Source organism: Paecilomyces variotii, assembly GCF_004022145.1.
Source record: "Paecilomyces variotii strain CBS 101075 chromosome Unknown C8Q69scaffold_14, whole genome shotgun sequence".
Classification (NCBI taxonomy): domain Eukaryota; kingdom Fungi; phylum Ascomycota; class Eurotiomycetes; order Eurotiales; family Thermoascaceae; genus Paecilomyces; species Paecilomyces variotii.
In genome coordinates this window covers 698,754-714,493 of record NW_021167153.1, presented here as the reverse complement: position 1 = coordinate 714,493, position 15,740 = coordinate 698,754, and the positions used below count along the sequence as shown (strand labels likewise).

The 15,740-nt window shown below is 48.8% G+C and overlaps 7 protein-coding genes across 7 annotated transcripts; 4 read left to right on the top strand and 3 right to left on the bottom strand.

Annotated features, from left to right (window-relative positions):
* Positions 1–635: 635 nt before the first annotated feature.
* Positions 636–1,220, top strand: C8Q69DRAFT_391478 (hypothetical protein; the record flags this gene model as incomplete). Its single annotated transcript, XM_028627638.1, has 1 exon — positions 636–1,220. A coding segment is annotated over one exon (585 nt), but the record flags the coding sequence as incomplete, so codon positions are not given.
* A 1,121-nt stretch (positions 1,221–2,341) lies between these two features.
* Positions 2,342–4,079, bottom strand: C8Q69DRAFT_480406 (hypothetical protein). The gene is made up of 2 exons (XM_028631527.1): positions 3,509–4,079; positions 2,342–3,417 (listed from the first exon to the last, which is right to left on the bottom strand). Exons 1-2 carry the CDS (start codon positions 3,918–3,920, stop codon positions 2,786–2,788), a joined length of 1,044 nt encoding a protein of 347 aa, XP_028481921.1. The 5' UTR covers positions 3,921–4,079; the 3' UTR covers positions 2,342–2,785.
* Positions 4,080–5,387: 1,308 nt separating this feature from the next.
* Positions 5,388–6,628, bottom strand: C8Q69DRAFT_480403 (carboxyphosphonoenolpyruvate mutase). Its single transcript, XM_028631526.1, has 3 exons — positions 6,342–6,628; positions 6,136–6,280; positions 5,388–6,081 (listed from the first exon to the last, which is right to left on the bottom strand). The coding sequence occupies exons 1-3, from the start codon at positions 6,471–6,473 to the stop codon at positions 5,462–5,464; spliced, it is 897 nt and encodes a 298-aa protein (XP_028481920.1). The 5' UTR covers positions 6,474–6,628; the 3' UTR covers positions 5,388–5,461.
* Positions 6,629–6,668: 40 nt separating this feature from the next.
* Positions 6,669–9,596, top strand: C8Q69DRAFT_515142 (aconitase family protein). The gene is made up of 8 exons (XM_028633357.1): positions 6,669–6,798; positions 6,850–7,259; positions 7,312–7,494; positions 7,547–7,906; positions 7,958–8,498; positions 8,573–8,901; positions 8,957–9,134; positions 9,192–9,596. Exons 1-8 carry the CDS (start codon positions 6,714–6,716, stop codon positions 9,551–9,553), a joined length of 2,448 nt encoding a protein of 815 aa, XP_028481919.1. The 5' UTR covers positions 6,669–6,713; the 3' UTR covers positions 9,554–9,596.
* Position 9,597: 1 nt separating this feature from the next.
* On the bottom strand, positions 9,598–12,271 carry C8Q69DRAFT_109029 (hypothetical protein). The gene is made up of 6 exons (XM_028625101.1): positions 11,951–12,271; positions 11,785–11,891; positions 11,398–11,724; positions 10,908–11,345; positions 10,582–10,847; positions 9,598–10,519 (listed from the first exon to the last, which is right to left on the bottom strand). Exons 1-6 carry the CDS (start codon positions 12,050–12,052, stop codon positions 9,774–9,776), a joined length of 1,986 nt encoding a protein of 661 aa, XP_028481918.1. The 5' UTR covers positions 12,053–12,271; the 3' UTR covers positions 9,598–9,773.
* A 1-nt stretch (position 12,272) lies between these two features.
* C8Q69DRAFT_109014 (hypothetical protein) lies at positions 12,273–12,888 on the top strand. The gene has a single exon (XM_028625100.1). It carries the CDS (start codon positions 12,430–12,432, stop codon positions 12,853–12,855), a length of 426 nt encoding a protein of 141 aa, XP_028481917.1. The 5' UTR covers positions 12,273–12,429; the 3' UTR covers positions 12,856–12,888.
* Positions 12,889–13,149: 261 nt separating this feature from the next.
* C8Q69DRAFT_480381 (putative immune-responsive protein) lies at positions 13,150–14,955 on the top strand. Its single transcript, XM_028631525.1, has 2 exons — positions 13,150–13,590; positions 13,638–14,955. Exons 1-2 carry the CDS (start codon positions 13,345–13,347, stop codon positions 14,841–14,843), a joined length of 1,452 nt encoding a protein of 483 aa, XP_028481916.1. The 5' UTR covers positions 13,150–13,344; the 3' UTR covers positions 14,844–14,955.
* Positions 14,956–15,740: the final 785 nt, after the last annotated feature.

The window sequence follows — 15,740 nt, the reverse complement described above, 5'->3', positions numbered from 1 at the left end:
GGCATATGATAGATTGATTAATTACAGTATATCAGCAAAATCTCGATAATAAGGCTAGATCTCGATAATAAGGCTAAACCGGAGATAATTCGCTTCAAATAATATCGAGACGGAGACTTATGGAAATTATAGTTTAAGATAAGATGGCCGGTGCTAATGCCGCAATGACACGAAACGTAATTAGCGAATATGACTTTCCTACTTGATTATCTAGCTCGGCCAAGAAAATGCACTAAGCGCCAGAGACATTTCCTCCATGAACGGGACACCTTTTATCGCAGCTGTCAGTCTCTTTTGTCTCTTATTACTTGAGAAATACTAAAAACAATGCATAAGGACTGAAGAGTTTATATGCATATATTAAGCCGGAGGACAGTGCTAACTTGTCGCTAAAAAGGGCTAATTCGCTCTGATTGGACGACTAGCCTTGCTGTTATTAAATATTATTTCTCAGCACATTGGACAAGTAAGATAAAACAAAAATAAAAGCTAAGGGAGAGAAAAAAGGACAAGAGGATATGTCGGACATCATCCATCCAGTCCAACCAGTAGTGGGGAATATTGTCCCCCGCGCACAGCAATTCCTACGACGACACTGCAACATTAACAATAAGCTAGAGGCGATCCCCACGGACTGGAGATGGGGTTTCGTCGTCTACCGCACCGTGTACACGCCCGAATCAGACGCCATATGGCCCGCAGCCATTGCCAAGCTCGAGGCGTACCTATTTCGTGAGATCGATCGCGACTTGTTTTGGCAGCCTCCCTCATCGTGGATATGGAAGGAACCCATCAATCCTACCGCCAACGCAGCAGTGCAGTCGCATATGCGGAACCTATACCTGAGCGACCAGGAGCAGTACGATGCGCTGGGTATTGACGCAGTGCGCGAGAGGTTTATTGAGCTCACGCAGTCCTGGGACAGGAAGGACGACCATGATGGCAGCACGGGGCTAAAATGGGAGTTTTGTCTCCTTATCGACGAGGATGTTCTTCGGTCGCTGATAGACGCCCCTGAACCGGTTGCTCAGAACAGTGTGAGTGACAAGGAGGTCGCTGAAAACAAGGTCGGGAATCCAGGGTATATCAAGGTCATTGACCGGTCATTCGACACCACGGAAGAACCAGCTTCTCGCGACCGCAATGATTATCCCGGTTGGATGAAGGCATCGCTCGACTGTCTCTGGATGCTCTATGATATTACGGAAATGGAGCTCGAGTGTCCGTATCGGAACGATGATACGGGCGAGTTCCCTGTCTGGTGCGGCGGTCCGACGCGGAGGGAGCCTTACCCGCATCTTGGACGAATTCGACCCATCAATGAAGACAACAACGACGATAATAATAATTTGTCTGGAGGAAGGCAAGGAAGTGGTGCAATTAAACAAGGCACTCAACGTCGCTTGGCAGCTGGCACAGTAGGCGGAACTCAACGTGGTCCCCCTGGTGGCGTGCAGCGATCTCGTCCTCAGCTAGGACCTGGCGATCATCCGTACAATCCCAATATTCGCAACCAGCCCCTAACACCGGAACTAATTGCTGCAGGCCAAGCGGCGGCCGCTAAATTACGAGAGCGACAGAATGAGAAAATGAGAAAGATAGAAGAGGCAGAAGAAAGAGCGCGCAAGGAAGGAAAGTCTGGCAACAGAGCTGCGCCGACGTAGGAGGTACTAGTATGTACCCGGGGACAGTTACAATTCCTTGCGCGACAGCAGCTGGCCACATTCAGGTCCGAAAAAGGACGGTCGTGTTACGAGTGCACAATCATGATTCTATTATATGAACTGCTGCCGGCTCGTTGCTTACCTTACATTAGGAAAGAAACAAGTCTGTACATAGACGATATGGCACTTTCGATGAATGCGTCTGCTCGGCTAGAGGATGTCGAAGATGAGGTGGTTTTCACAACAACTGATGACGATATCGAGTCCCCTTATTCAAACACAGAGAGAGAGAGAGAGGGGCGGGGGGGTCAGATAACGCCTTTGTTATCCTAGATGAAACTCACGCGCAGAGGATCCAGGCTATAGGCCTACCAATAAAAAATTCAGCGCCTTAGATTATCCCCTAGCCCAGTAAGACTGTGTGTACTATCTTGCATACAACAGCGGTTATGCACTGGCGAACTAAATGTGGCCCCAGGTGCGTAATAAGCGATATCCACCAGTAAGACAAATGCCTTACACCTCACAGTGTTCGCCACTTAGTATTTCGTGAATGAGTATATAGACAAACAGTATATCAACCATACTATGTGTCTTCTGCACCTATTTTGTGAGAGGCGGAGCAATACTGGGAATCTTTTGTTATTGGGAGATTGGTCAGATAAGTGATATATGTTGTGCTGCATTTGGAATAGTGTCTATAATCTTGTGGCTGGTGCGCTAGATACAACAGTCTTGCACATGAGGCTTACTGTAGATGAACCTCCGCGGTAGCATAATACCAAAATGTGACGAAGTAGTAGTAAAGTTTGAATCAGCTGCGTTATGAATGATTCGGGAAGATTGTGTAAGTATTGCGGAGAAATAATAACTGCGCGGACCATAAAGTTTTATACTTGAATTATAATGTTATGGCTTAATTGATCTTTTGAAGGTATAGTGATAATGCAGAAACTATCAATCAAAGAGCAAAGGGTAGATAGGTTACTATGTAAACAAGAAAACAAAATCTCTGCGCAGCCAAGACAATCGACACCTCAAACAGGTATGATTAATACGGCAGGAAGTGGGGTACCTGAGAAATCAGATAGATGTCGGTTAGTAGTATCAATCCTTTCGAGTTACTGATACCCACCCATCGAGGCGAATATTGCTTCCCATACCTCCACCGACTGCATCAGAGTATCATGGTCTGTTTTATCGACCGTCGTGGAGACAAAGTCAATGGCCTCCACACCTGGTGCCTGCCAGCACTCTTCGAAATATCTTTGCCCCCGACTGCCCACTAGGGCATCTTTGGAAGCAAAGTACGTACGGAGACGGACTCGGCCACCTGTGGATTGTTCGCGGGCAGCCAGCACCTGCGCACATTGAGCATAGTCCGAACAAACCCCCCAGTCACTGCCATCGCTCTTTCGAAGGCACAGAAGAGCCTCACTGTTGGCACCGACGGTGTTCTCAGCGTACATGAAGGGAACGACGAGGCGAAAGAGCTCCGCCTGTTCCGCACATGACACGCTGTAGTCGCGGTCGACACTCCTCGAATTGGCATCGAGGAATGAGCGGTCATCTGCCGTCTCACCACTTCGTGGTGATATCTGGCGAAGTAGAGTACCGCTTAGCGCCAGCGCAGGGATAGCTTGAGTTGCGAAGAAGCGCGGGATATGGTGCCATAGTGTGAATGCTTTGGCTGGCACATACTGTGCTATTTGCACTACTGTAACGCGCGAGCAGGATGGATCAACCCACGGGGCTATAAGCGGCACACTAAGTTATTCATTCTCGTGTATCTGTGTTTCTCTTCCATATGCTCCTATGAGAGGGGAGGTGGTGGAAATCAGTACCTAATAAAGTAATGTCTGGGTTTATAAGTTCACGGCAATGCGCCCAGGTATTGAGCATATAAACTGTGCCGGCGCTATGGGCGATAAGACTAATGCGTGTAATGTTGAGATGAGCCAGCAGACGCGGCAGCAAATTAACCCAAGCGGCGACTCGTTGGGTGGATGGAACATCAGTCGATGCGCCCATGCCCGGCCGGTCGACAACGAGCAGACGCACACCAGCGCGCTTTGCAATTGCGTGTAGAGGAATGCCCAAATAGCGCGATGCGAACATGCCCGGCAACAACATCAGGGGAGCCCCGGTGATGCAGCCTATCTCGGCGAACGAGACAGTTAATAGACCCCATGCTGTGTCAAGAGTGACGCGGCGATGGAAGCAGGAGCTAGAAATAAGGCCAAGAGGATCAGACATGACTACCGGGGTATTTTCGTCGGTATATGTTCCGAATGCCAAAAGCCAAGCGATATATTGTATTTCTGGTGATGTTTGTCTAAATATAATGGCCAGATCTTGCTAAAGGCGTGTTTAGGTCCGCGGGTAAGTTGGATCTTATATAGAGAAATAGTGTAGATAACCAGTGATATAAATGATAGGCTAACTAATATCACCTGCCCACTTGCTTTGCAATAATCTCATATTGTCCAATGCGTAAAGCACGGGGATAATGCGGCTGAAAAGCGGGGTTGGGATAAGCTGTCGGGATCTGCCTACAGGCAGATCTCCTGTCGGGTTTCTCCTACGCCTTTCTAGCTCCTCCATCCACAGGGATAAATAGGCTGAGCTAGTTGCTAGATGAATCCAAGCTCAGCGAGCTTCGCTCCAGATAGGCCTTTCTACTACATCTATCATTTGAAGGACGGGGAGGAAAGCCTGTTTATTAGACCTAGCTACCTCGGCGAGCGAAACCATCGAAGAGAGCTGGTCGATAAGTATAAAATAGTGCAATGGTCGCGAACACCACTCGTCTGTGGTCAGCTATTCTGAGATAGAGAGGCAAGCTGCTTGCCAACCTCTCCGTAAGCTTATACAAACATGGTGACAAATTCAGGGCGTAAGCAAATGGCCACGATAATGCGTGGGGAATGGATCATCTTGCCTGGATAATCTGCCTGATTCCCTGGATAAAACTGATCCGCTAGCCGTCACAGACTTCAGGTCTCATCGTCGAACAGTACGCATATGTTGGTGTATTCTGTCTCCGTTCTCCTCACTGCAATATCGCCAAGGATCGGCTGTATCCCTGGCTTGGGGCACATACAGGCGCCCGCGGGGAGGGTCGCCAGGTTCGTGTACGGCAGGGTCGACGCGGGGTGGTATGGCTGTGGGCTCGCATAAAACCAAAGTATCTCATATCGTAAAATCTGGTTTATTTCCTGTTTTAAGGCTATTTCTTACCTTAAATTAACTTCTTACTCTTACTGTCCAATAATAGGTGGTAGTAAATGTATCCACAGTTATACCGCAGAAGAAAAACGTGGGACAGACCCCATCATACTAATAAAACCGCGGCTTGCGAAGAACTATATACTACGTGTAACGCGCCACGATATAAGAGTAGGGCTAACTCTACCTTGCGAGTTATATAAGATTATAAAAGCAAAGCTTATAGTGTATAATACTATAAGATTACTTACTGAATTATAAAAATTCGGCTAGTAATATAGAAAAAGCGCGAAGGTTAAAAGATATTTTGGGCCTGTAGAGCCTGGCGGATATCGCCTGCCTCCTTCAGTTTCGGGTTTAGTGCTACGCACAGTTAGATAGATACCTAGCTAGAGCTTCGAGCTCAGCTCCTAGATAGGAATCTAAGCATCTTCATCAGCTCTAGTCTGCATGCCGAGAAGAGATAATACTATAATTTAGTTAATGTATTTAGACCATAGATCAAAGAGATAAAATAATTAGAACTAAAAGGTAAATAGTACTAGCCGTGATGTGTTATATCGGCCCATTTACACACCGTTTTTATACAGTTGGCCCCCTGAGGCCATATCTAGAGCGATCGCTTCTTGCAACCCCACCACATTGAAAAGGTCCCTTGGAGTGCTCCCCGCTCTGACAACTTGCGTGCCCGTCTTTTTGAGATTCCTGACGGCATCATGAACGGCTCCGTAGACAGCCCCAAGTGCCAAGGCAGGAAATATAATCATCCGAAACCCAAGGTCTTCAGCATCTTGCACGGAAAGATCAGGAGACACGCCCCCAGGAACCGCATTGAACAGAACGGGAGTCGGCTTGAGGTCCTCGCAGACCATCTTAGCCTCCTTAGATGTTACGCCTTCCAAAAAGGCCACATCCGCCCCGAGCCTGATAGCCCCTTTCAGTCGCGAGATGGCCTCCTCATACCCTAAGGACTGCAGGGCATCCGTCCGCGCAATCAGGACAATGTCACCATGTGCCCGACTGCGTGCATTGACAGCAGCACGGATACGACCGAGATACTCTTCTTCGGATACAACTTGCTTGTTGCGCAGATGGCCACAGCGTTTCGTAGTAGGTTGGTCTTCGAGATGGAGGGCAGCGACTCCAGCACGAATATATTCGGTGACGGTGCGAGCGACCATGAGAGAGCCTAGGCTGTCAGTATTGCACATCCAGTGTCTTGAAGAGATACAATGTCACCTACCTCCAAACCCGGTATCTGCATCCGCTATCAACGGCACTGACGGGTCCAGGTTGGCGATCATCTCCGCGTTTCCTTGCATCTCATTAAGGGTAATAACTCCCAGGTCGGGCTGTCCGAGTCGGGATGCTGTCGTTCCTGCACCGGTCTGGAAAAAGGCTATGAGCGGATGGACCCGTGGGATAGGCGTTGACTCTGTTGGGTCTTACCATGTACAAAGCATCGAAACCTTCCCGTAAAGCGATTCTGGCCGTGAGACCATCGTATACACCGGGGCAGACAATGATTCTGCTCTCGTCAGCCAGCAATTGGCGGAGCTTAGCTGCTGCCTGTGATGGCATTTTCACGCGTAGTATATGCAGGAAGGCTTTCCTGGTATAATGAGTTGTGATGACAATGGTTGAATCCGTGTCTTATTATGTACTGGTAGTGGTGAAAGGCTCCGGGCCGCAAGCGGGCCGATACCGTGCCAGGCTGATCAGGAGCCTTCAGGCTCGGGGATTTATAGATTTCTATCTGCGAACAAATCGTCCCTTCAATTTCAATCAATTACGAATCATTCTTGAACTCTACGACTCAACATGGACCGAGGAGAACAATCTAGTTTGCACAAACTACTCCAGACTCTCCAGCAGAGTAGGGGTGTCATCTTGTCTGACAACGACGGTTAAGCTACAACCCTTCTATTAATGCGTATAGACTACTGACCCGTAACAGAACAAGAACTGGCCAACACTGCAGGCTATCTAAAACAATTGTCTGTCTTGGCAAATATCCTCAAGCAGGACCACCCTCGTGAATGCAGTGCACTTTCAGATGTGATCGCCATTTGCAGCCAACCCCCAGAGCTCGGAGGCCTTGGATTGACAAAGTCTGTCACTACAAACGGAGATCAGGAATCCGAAATTCTTTTCCTGGTATCGGCATGGCTAGAGGCCTTGAACTCTGCTGACAGAGCGAAGTCACCGCCTGTACCGCTTTCACTCCGACCACCCGGGCGACGGGGTATGACCCTCAGCGAGAAGATCTTCGCCTTCCATGACATTGACAGGAAGGGCTCCGTTGCCCCCGGTGAGTTAATCCGAGTAGATGTTGACTGGGTCATTGCCTCCGAGGCTTCGTGGTCGGTGAGTATAAACCATTTATGAGCACCAGTATCGTCTCTGACGTTGCGCACAGGGAATGGAACGCACGTATAACATGCTCGGGAAACCAGGGATCTTCAGAAATGATCGTTTCTGGCTAGCTGGCGACCATGTCGTGGACCCGCGTGTGAACAAAACTCCCAAGGTTCAGGCTTTGATTGACGCAAGTGAGCGTGCTAGACGAGTCTTCAAAATGACCGATTACCAGGGAATGAATGTATGTATCCGAGCATCTAGCTTTCCGTGCAGTCTACTCATCAAATTCACAGTACACCATTCTTCACACCGAGTTCTACCGAGAACGCGCCCAACCTGGAATGGTAGTTATCGGATCCGACTCCCATACATGCTCGTCAGGGGCTCTGGGCTGTCTTGCTATCGGGCTTGGGGCAGCCGATGTCACTTTGCCCCTGGTAACAGGAGAAACCTGGTTCAAGGTTCCTGAATCGGTGAATATCCGCTTAACCGGCGCTCCCAAACCCGGGATTGGGGGGAAAGATACCATTCTCTATATCCTCCAGCAGCTAAAGCGAAACACCGTTGCAGCGGATAGAATTGTAGAATTCAGTGGGCCAGGCGCGAAACATCTTTCCTGTGATGCCCGATTTGCTATCTGCAACATGACAACTGTAAGCATCATCCACACCTTCATCCTACAGTGAAGCACTAACAAAAACTAGGAGTTTGGCGGTATCACTGGAGTGTTTGTACCGGATGAGATTACAGAAGACTTTATTCAAAGACGTCATCTGCTCCGACACAAGAATGCCGGCGTTTACTTCCAACCGGACGAAGATGCCGTCTACGCCGAAACTCATACCATTGATCTCGGTAACGTCCGTTCCTTTATAGCCAAATATCCTAATCCGGACGATGTTGTACCCGTCACAGACGAAGAGGGCATGGACTTGGACGGATGTTTTATCGGCGCCTGTACTACCGCAGAAGAGGACTTGATTCTGGGTGCTCTCGTTCTCGAACAGGGATTGAAGAATGGCTTGAAGCCCATTCCTAGAGGGAAGAGAAAAGTCGTCCCGGGATCGATGCCCATCCTACACAGACTACAGGAACTAGGACTTGCAACATTCTACGAGGACGCCGGCTTTGAGATCGGTATCCCAGGGTGCAGTTATTGTGTCGGGATGTCCGCCGACCAGGCTGGGCCCGGAGAAGTGTGGCTTTCCTCGCAGAATCGGAACTTTGAGAATCGGATGGGTAAAGGTGAGTTCTTCTCATTACGTTTGGAGTTTCCTCTATGCACTGGGTCAGTAGCATCGAATAACAAGATGAACTAGGATCGATCGGAAACTTATCCTCAGCAGCGACAGTAGCCGCCTCATCGTTCGAGATGAAAGTCCGGGACCCACATGAACTACTGGCAGCTATTGACCTGGAGCGATGGAATCGTCTTCGAGGGATTTCTTCGTGTAAAGCTTTACCGTCGGTGTCGAAGGGCCCAACATATGTTGAACCAAGTGGCGCTCCCACAAACCCAAGAGGGTCGAATGTACAGACTCCGGGTTTATGTCACTCGAAATCCCGTTCTGGGCACGATAAGCCCTCTGATGGGAACATTATGAGAGGGAAAGTCCAGCTACTTGGCGACTTCATCGACACGGACGCAGTACGTACACCTGATTCTATATGACCAAGGCGTTGAAACTCATATTGCCATGTAGTTGGCTCCGGCCATGTTTTTGATGAACATGAAAACGAACGAAATCAGCGGATCGCACTGTCTACAGCTGACGCACCCCGAGTTCCGCCAGCGCGTCAAGGCCGGGTTTAACATTATTGTTGCAGGCAAAGCTTTCGGGTGTGGGTCATCACGAGAGCAAGCCGTAATGGCGCTTCTAGGTAAACCACTACCAGATCTTTTCATCGTCGACGCAGTATTCGTCTAATGTTTTCCAGGCTGTGGGGTCCAGTGCGTTATCGCCAAGTCCTTCGCCTTCATCTTCCAGCGGAATATGCCAAATCTCGGTCTCCTGGGTATCACCATGACTGACGATGCTTTCTATGAGTCTGCTGCGGATGGGGCCGAGATCTCGATCGATTTCACGGCGAGATTGATCGAGGTCGATGGGAAGCGGTTCGGCTTCGAGCTCAGTCGTATGGAGAGGGAGCTTTTCAAATATGGTGGTATTGCATCTGCGTTCCAGAAGTTTGGGAATAGTTTGTTTGAGAAGATGACGGGCCCGAAGAATCTGGGTGGTGCGAACGAGATTTCGGTCGAGAATGAGGGTGCTCATCCGCATGCTGGTTTGCAGTGGTAGTAGTCATTAGCTACGGCTATCAATCCAGATTATCTTTTTTTTTTATGATCTTAGTCCCCGCGGACATTTGTTGGGAATAAGGCACTTGAATACCTCCAATCACGCTTGTTGCGGGGCCAAGGCTCTGACAGGTAACCGATGTCCCAATGAGTTCCTTCATGGTCATAAAAAATTTTCTCTACTTTTAACATCAGTTACAGAGGCGAATGATCCTTCGAATTTACCCTTGCACGCCCAACAAAGCATCAGCATCTAAACTGAACGGAAGAAGAGCCAGTATCTCCGCATCAACTACATCTTCCAATGTTAACCCATCAACATAAGCCACGTCCTGGGATGTTGTGGAATTTGGATCCTGGATAGATACATTCTGACCTCTTGTTCCTATCAGTCGGAGATCAGTGGGACTGTTTGTGAGACCCGCATACAGAATATAGCAAAACATACCCCCAGGAGGCGTATTCTCCATACTTCTCTGCCCACCAAATTCCTCCCTCCAAGTCCATAACGAATCGTGCAATAAACTCGCTGCTAAGCGCGTCTTCAATTTCAATCCAGGTTCCTTGTCACGTTGTCCGCTTCTAGCCTGAGCACTCCAGAGCTGAGTGAGGATTTTCGATGTCCGACCAGGAAGATCGTTATCCTCGATTGAGACTCTGCGGCTGAGAATCATCGCAGAGGTGAATGACCGTTTCCCATTTTCGATATCTAGGAAGATGCTCAGGTTGGAGTAAATCAATTTGAGAATAAACATAGAGGCTAGACAGACGACACGGAAAAAGGAAATGGGGCTGTATTGTGTAGCATCTGAGCCAGCATCGATATGAGCGAGTTTAGATATTGTTTCTGTGGATATCTTATAGGCACGGAGAAGGGCTCGTTTGCGGGAATCAGAGTCACTGGTCTCTAGGAGATAAAAGACGTATAGTTGGAGACCCGCTCCATTGAGAAGGACATTGTTCTCATCTATAGATGACTCTAGATTAATGACTATACTGATTATTATTGACAAATCAGCACAAACCCACCTGATAGATTGTCAGAGAAACCATAGCAGAGCTCTGTATATTCTCGCTCCAATAAAGCAAGAAGTGGGATTCCATCTCCTGGGCGGGGAAGACCGGTCGGTCCATGCGGATGACCAGACATGAACTGACAGACGCGGGCCATGAATCGGGATATCATGAGCTGGTGTTTAAGTGATGTGGGTATCATGCCGGTGATGTCTCCATCGCAGAGGCGGTCAACCATCCAGTCGGAGGATACCCACGTTTGGCCATCTGTGGTTGAGACTCTAAATTCCGTATATATCAGACCTCCAATCTATATGGAAAGGGTTAGACAAAAGACGTACGTTTGCGCTGCAATATAGCATGTTGCCCATGTTCGAGCGGTCTCCTTTATTTCATCGGGACTCAGCCGTCGCTTTGTCCGAGAAAAGTCCTGAATAGCTTCGGGACGATGTAGTCCCAGTCGAACAGCAACGGTGTGAGCTGCAGACAGCAAAATAGGCGTTATATCGGAAGATAGTGAGGAGGTGGGAAACGGCCACAGGCACGCAAGGAGGATCGCTTGTACAATATGCCAGGTGTGCGGAGGATTGGCAATGGCATCCCAAAGTATTTTTTTCACAGGTCCTGTAAGACTTACGAGTAGGCCAGGTTCCTCTGAGAACCGTCTAGACGCAACGAGAACGATGACCCAGAAAAGCAAAGGGGAACGCGCGTAGTATTCATCCGGCGAGACTGCTGGGTCAAGGAGGGGTGCATATGGATTATAGTGATGGAAGAAGCTGCCACTTGTCAGCACGTATTACATGAGTGCGGTTGACAGCACTAACTAACATTTGAAACAGCGTAGAAATCTGTGTTCCCGTGAAATGAAGGAATTCAAGGGTCCTTGGGGCGGTGGAAGAACTTGGCAGGGCCAAAGTTGCGGGTTCATCCGGTGTCTGACCTCGGACTGCGCGGACCGGCGTGCTATGATCCAGGGTCTCTGCCGAGATATCTGGTAAAAAAATGTCCTCATTGACGAGAGACGAGCCCTGTTCGACAACAGGTGATGCATCTGCGTGAAATGATTCGATTGGAGTCGGTATATTCGGCACAGACCGGGACGCGGAGACAGATGACCGGAGATGCTGAACCTCCTTCTCTAACTCCTCTAGTCTCCTGCACATTATTATAATCAGATACACCCGTTCAACGAGGAGGAAGCAAGGTTTGACTTACTCCCTCCTGTTGACGCGTTGATAGCCAGTGTCCAGTGTGCAATCATGGCCCATGCGCCGGCATCTCGAGCACGGAATCGGCCCCCCGGTAGAAAGCTCACAGCGGATCTGGGTAGACAGGGTGAGGTGCGTTCATTACAGAAATTGACAAGATGAAAAGTACTTACCTTCGCCTGGCGGCATTGCCTACATGCGATTCGTTTACTGCGATGGCGAGATGATTGCGGCCCTGGGTCTGGCGGTCGCTGCCGACGCGTCGTCCGATCCATTCTGTAGTAATGACAGAGATCCGTAACTACTATATCACCAAAACTATATCAGAGAATAACTGAGAATGCTGCTAAATGGAATAATCAGTCGGGCTAATGGCATCCCTTATGCCAGGTACGGCGGTGCTTGGGAGATGATGTCGGTGATGCGAGCCCGAAAACGGGCCGCGAGCAGTTACTTACTTGGGTTTTCATGTTAGGAATACCGTAGATAAGCACCGTAGTCTCCCCGTTAGCGGGCCTATGTTTTTAAACATTATCAGATACCTAAGTTAACAGGTATCTTACGTCTTGCTTTCATTTACCAGCCCTTTCCTACCATTCAGAAACAATCAGAATTCGCGAAACTTTTTATATTGAGTTGTTGAGTTGTTGAGATGTCGAAATTTATCGAACGATCCCTGGCCTGGCTTCTCTACACCCGTCGTGGCCACGACGCCGGCCTACTCCATAAATCAGCCCCCTTCGCCCTGCATCACACCCCAACAATAGAGGTGGAATGTTCCATCGGACCCTCAGGATCCCCCATCCCATCCAAATTCAGCTCATTTGAAGAAGGCCATTTCCCGACGCTATCTTGGACGCCGCAGCAGAATGCCGCTGAGTATCTTCTCATTCTCGAAGATCCCGATGCGCCTCTCGCGGAACCCGTGGTTCACGGACTCTACTACGGCATTCCCGCCAGCAAGACCAGTCTTTGCCACGACGACTTTTGTCCCGTTGGTAATACGGGAGAATGCAACCTTCGTGGGGGGTTTCAAGTATGGACTCAATCGGCGGAAGGTTGTTTACATGCCCCCTAGAGGGTTTCTAGGTCATGGACCTCATCGGTACTTCTTTCAGATTGTGGCTTTGAAAGAGGCACTCGATCAGAGTAAACTGAGAAGGCCTGCGTCGAAGGAAGAAATAAGGCAGGGATTACAGGATAAAGTCATTTCCTGGGGGTGTTGGATTGGGATTTGGGAGAGGACAGAGTGATAGGAATAGCGACTTTGAAGTAGTGATCCGATATAATTTTTGTGGGTGGAGTAGGCGATGCAATGATAGAACTGGATTGTGAAGTATTTCCGATACGAGATCAAGAATCTTACTAGGTAATCACCAAACATTGTAAGAGCCAAGAGTAGACCTCACCATCAACTCAGTCAAAGCGCATTCCGCCGCCGGGCCGTCAACGGCCTGCGAGGAAGATGCTGTTTCACTTTATAAAGTCGGCTCCCTGATATGCATTACCCGAACCATTTGAACTACTATCGTTTCGTCCGTACTAAGAAATTCGACCGGTGTTCATAATGGCAGCCAAGGCAGTTCTAAGGGCCGAATCTGATGAAGGTGTCACTCACCAACTATGTTCTTGGGTAGACGGTCTGACGCTGGATGATATCCCCGAGGACCTGAAGACTCGCGCCAAATACCTCATGCTAGATGGCTTTGGGTGTGCTATTGTAGGGGCCCATTTACCGTGGACCGAGAAAGCCGTGAGCATCGTTCTGGATATGGAACCGGCTGGTGACTGTCTTGTGTGGGGATACGGCAAGGTCAGCACCATATGATCTGAAGGTGGTCCTTGTTAACGTCGGCATAGAAAATCGGACCACTACCCGCAGCTCTTCTCAACAGCACCGAAGTGCAATCGTTTGAGTTGGATGATTGGCATTCGCTCGCCCCGGTGCATGCTAATTCCATCATGCTGCCTGCTCTACTCGCTGCAGCATCTCAACAGAAAGCCCGTGGAAACGCAGTAGTCACCGGTTCGAATCTACTATTGTCGACCATCGTCGGATACGAGGTCGGACCACGAGTCGGGCTCTGTCTGTATGGAAGCCACATGCTGACCAGAGGATGGCATTCGGGACCGATCTTCGGCCATGCGGCCTGTGCTGCATCTGTTGGGAAACTGCTGGATCTATCAACTGAAGCAATTGAGGACGCGGTCGGTATTGCCTGCACGCAGGCATGTGGGCTAATGTCAGCGCAATTCAGCAGTGAGGCAAAGCGCATGCAACATGGGTTCGCAGCTAGAAATGGTCTCTTCGCCGCTCTGTTGGCCAAGGGCGGGTATTCTGGGATCAAACGCGTCTTTGAGGAGCCATACGGGGGATTCCTCAGTGCGTTCGGAGAGGGATCTGGTAAAGAACCACCGTATCTGGCAGACGAGCTCGTCAAGGGCCTTGGTAAGACATGGCAAACAGAGGCAATTCGAGTAAAGCCACACGCCTCGATGGCAGGGACTCATTGCACAATTGATACCGTGGCAGGGCTGCAGAAGGATCATCCAGAGGAGCTTGAAAACTTGACTTCAATCGTTAATATTAAGATCGAGATGTCGGAGGCAGCTTTCAAGCACGGCGGATGGACGGCTACACGACCGCTGACGGCAACGGGGGCTCAGATGAGCTGCGCGTATGTGGCTGCTACTCAGCTGGTGGATGGTCAAGTCCTCCCGCAGCAATTCCATCGTGATCTCTTGAATCGGGATTCTATATGGAAGCTTGTGGAGAGGACTGAATGCCACTATACACCAGAGCTTGGTCAAAAATTCGAACAACGCGTCACGATCACATTCAACGATGGTAGCAGTATCTCAAAGACGCTGGACGCACCCACTGGTGTCGATCCCCCATTGTCAAACGAAGAGATCTTGACCAAGTTTCGCACTTTCACTCGGGGTTTAATCGATAACAAGCGACAAGAGGCCATTGAGAAACTGGTTCTGGGATTGGAGGATCTTGCCGATGTTTCTGTTTTAGACGAAGTTCTCGCTGGTTTGACGCTTGATCCAATTGCTTAATCCTAGATAAAAACATTCTTGGTCTGTTATATAGTGATGAGGGGGGACTATTCCGGGGATGCAATATCGAGTAGCTTCAGAAATTGTGATAACTCGGACGCTGTCGGTCTTGAGCATACTTGCCTCTATCATAGTAATTCTAAAATACGAGATAGTTAATGAGTTCGATCCATACTACTTAAGTAATAAATGGGGCGGGGACCTTAGCTAACAGAGCAGTTCTAATCACAGGCGGGAGCTCCAAAATAAAGTTATGGGGATACTGCAACTAACAACAACAAATGACAAGGTCGCAATCCTTATTCTCAAGATTTTTGGGAGTGAAAGAATAACTAGCTCAGTCCTTCATCCAAAATCAGAACCGGTAATTATCCAGGATGAATTGAATTACTAAATTTAATCATTTTATACTTAACGGTGTTTTAGATTTTAAATATGCTCAAGATGTATATTCGAATCCTCGCTCAATATATCCAACACGTCATTCAGAAAAGGCGCGAGGAAATGAATGGAGATAAAGGAGCAGAAACAAAATTGTCCTGGCCGTGGCGGCCTAACAACTGTTGTGCATGATCGCGGCAGTTTAATGATACTAGAATACTCTGATCGATCTCGAGGATCGCCCTAGTGTGGCTTCCAGAGCGCCTCGATTGCCCGCAGGGAAATATTATTCAACGCCACAACAGCTAGAGCCGGGATAAGGACAACAGTGGCCAAAGGACAGACTCACGTAGTTTTGGTGGCGGATTGGTTTTAGATCCGGTAAATACGGCCGGTACCAGTCTCCAGACTTAACGTTTATCTTAATGTACATAGGATAAAACAGTACATATAGGAACAAGTAGACAGTAAGGTAATGTGTTACGCTTTATGTGTTACGCTTTATCCTGCTCCGCT

Bases quoted from the DNA above. Each gene is read 5' to 3' on its own strand.
- C8Q69DRAFT_480406 (XM_028631527.1), bottom strand. From the start codon at position 3,920: ATGTCTGATCCTCTTGGCCTTATTTCTAGCTCCTGCTTCCATCGCCGC. The intron at 3,418-3,508 runs GTACTGATTTCC...TGCCGCTTATAG, and splicing joins CCCAGACATTACTTTATTAG to CCCCGTGGGTTGATCCATCC.
- C8Q69DRAFT_480403 (XM_028631526.1), bottom strand. From the start codon at position 6,473: ATGCCATCACAGGCAGCAGCTAAGCTCCGCCAATTGCTGGCTGACGAG. The intron at 6,281-6,341 runs GTAAGACCCAAC...GCCTTTTTCCAG, and splicing joins GTTTCGATGCTTTGTACATG to ACCGGTGCAGGAACGACAGC. The intron at 6,082-6,135 runs GTAGGTGACATT...CTGACAGCCTAG, and splicing joins TGCAGATACCGGGTTTGGAG to GCTCTCTCATGGTCGCTCGC.
- C8Q69DRAFT_109014 (XM_028625100.1), top strand. From the start codon at position 12,430: ATGTCGAAATTTATCGAACGATCCCTGGCCTGGCTTCTCTACACCCGT.
- C8Q69DRAFT_480381 (XM_028631525.1), top strand. From the start codon at position 13,345: ATGGCAGCCAAGGCAGTTCTAAGGGCCGAATCTGATGAAGGTGTCACT. The intron at 13,591-13,637 runs GTCAGCACCATA...ACGTCGGCATAG, and splicing joins TTGTGTGGGGATACGGCAAG to AAAATCGGACCACTACCCGC.
- C8Q69DRAFT_109029 (XM_028625101.1), bottom strand. From the start codon at position 12,052: ATGGATCGGACGACGCGTCGGCAGCGACCGCCAGACCCAGGGCCGCAA. The intron at 10,848-10,907 runs GTACGTCTTTTG...TACGGAATTTAG, and splicing joins TGCTATATTGCAGCGCAAAC to AGTCTCAACCACAGATGGCC. The intron at 10,520-10,581 runs GTGGGTTTGTGC...AGTCATCTATAG, and splicing joins TTTCTCTGACAATCTATCAG to ATGAGAACAATGTCCTTCTC.
- C8Q69DRAFT_515142 (XM_028633357.1), top strand. From the start codon at position 6,714: ATGGACCGAGGAGAACAATCTAGTTTGCACAAACTACTCCAGACTCTC. The intron at 6,799-6,849 runs GTTAAGCTACAA...GACCCGTAACAG, and splicing joins CATCTTGTCTGACAACGACG to AACAAGAACTGGCCAACACT. The intron at 7,495-7,546 runs GTATGTATCCGA...TCAAATTCACAG, and splicing joins CCGATTACCAGGGAATGAAT to TACACCATTCTTCACACCGA.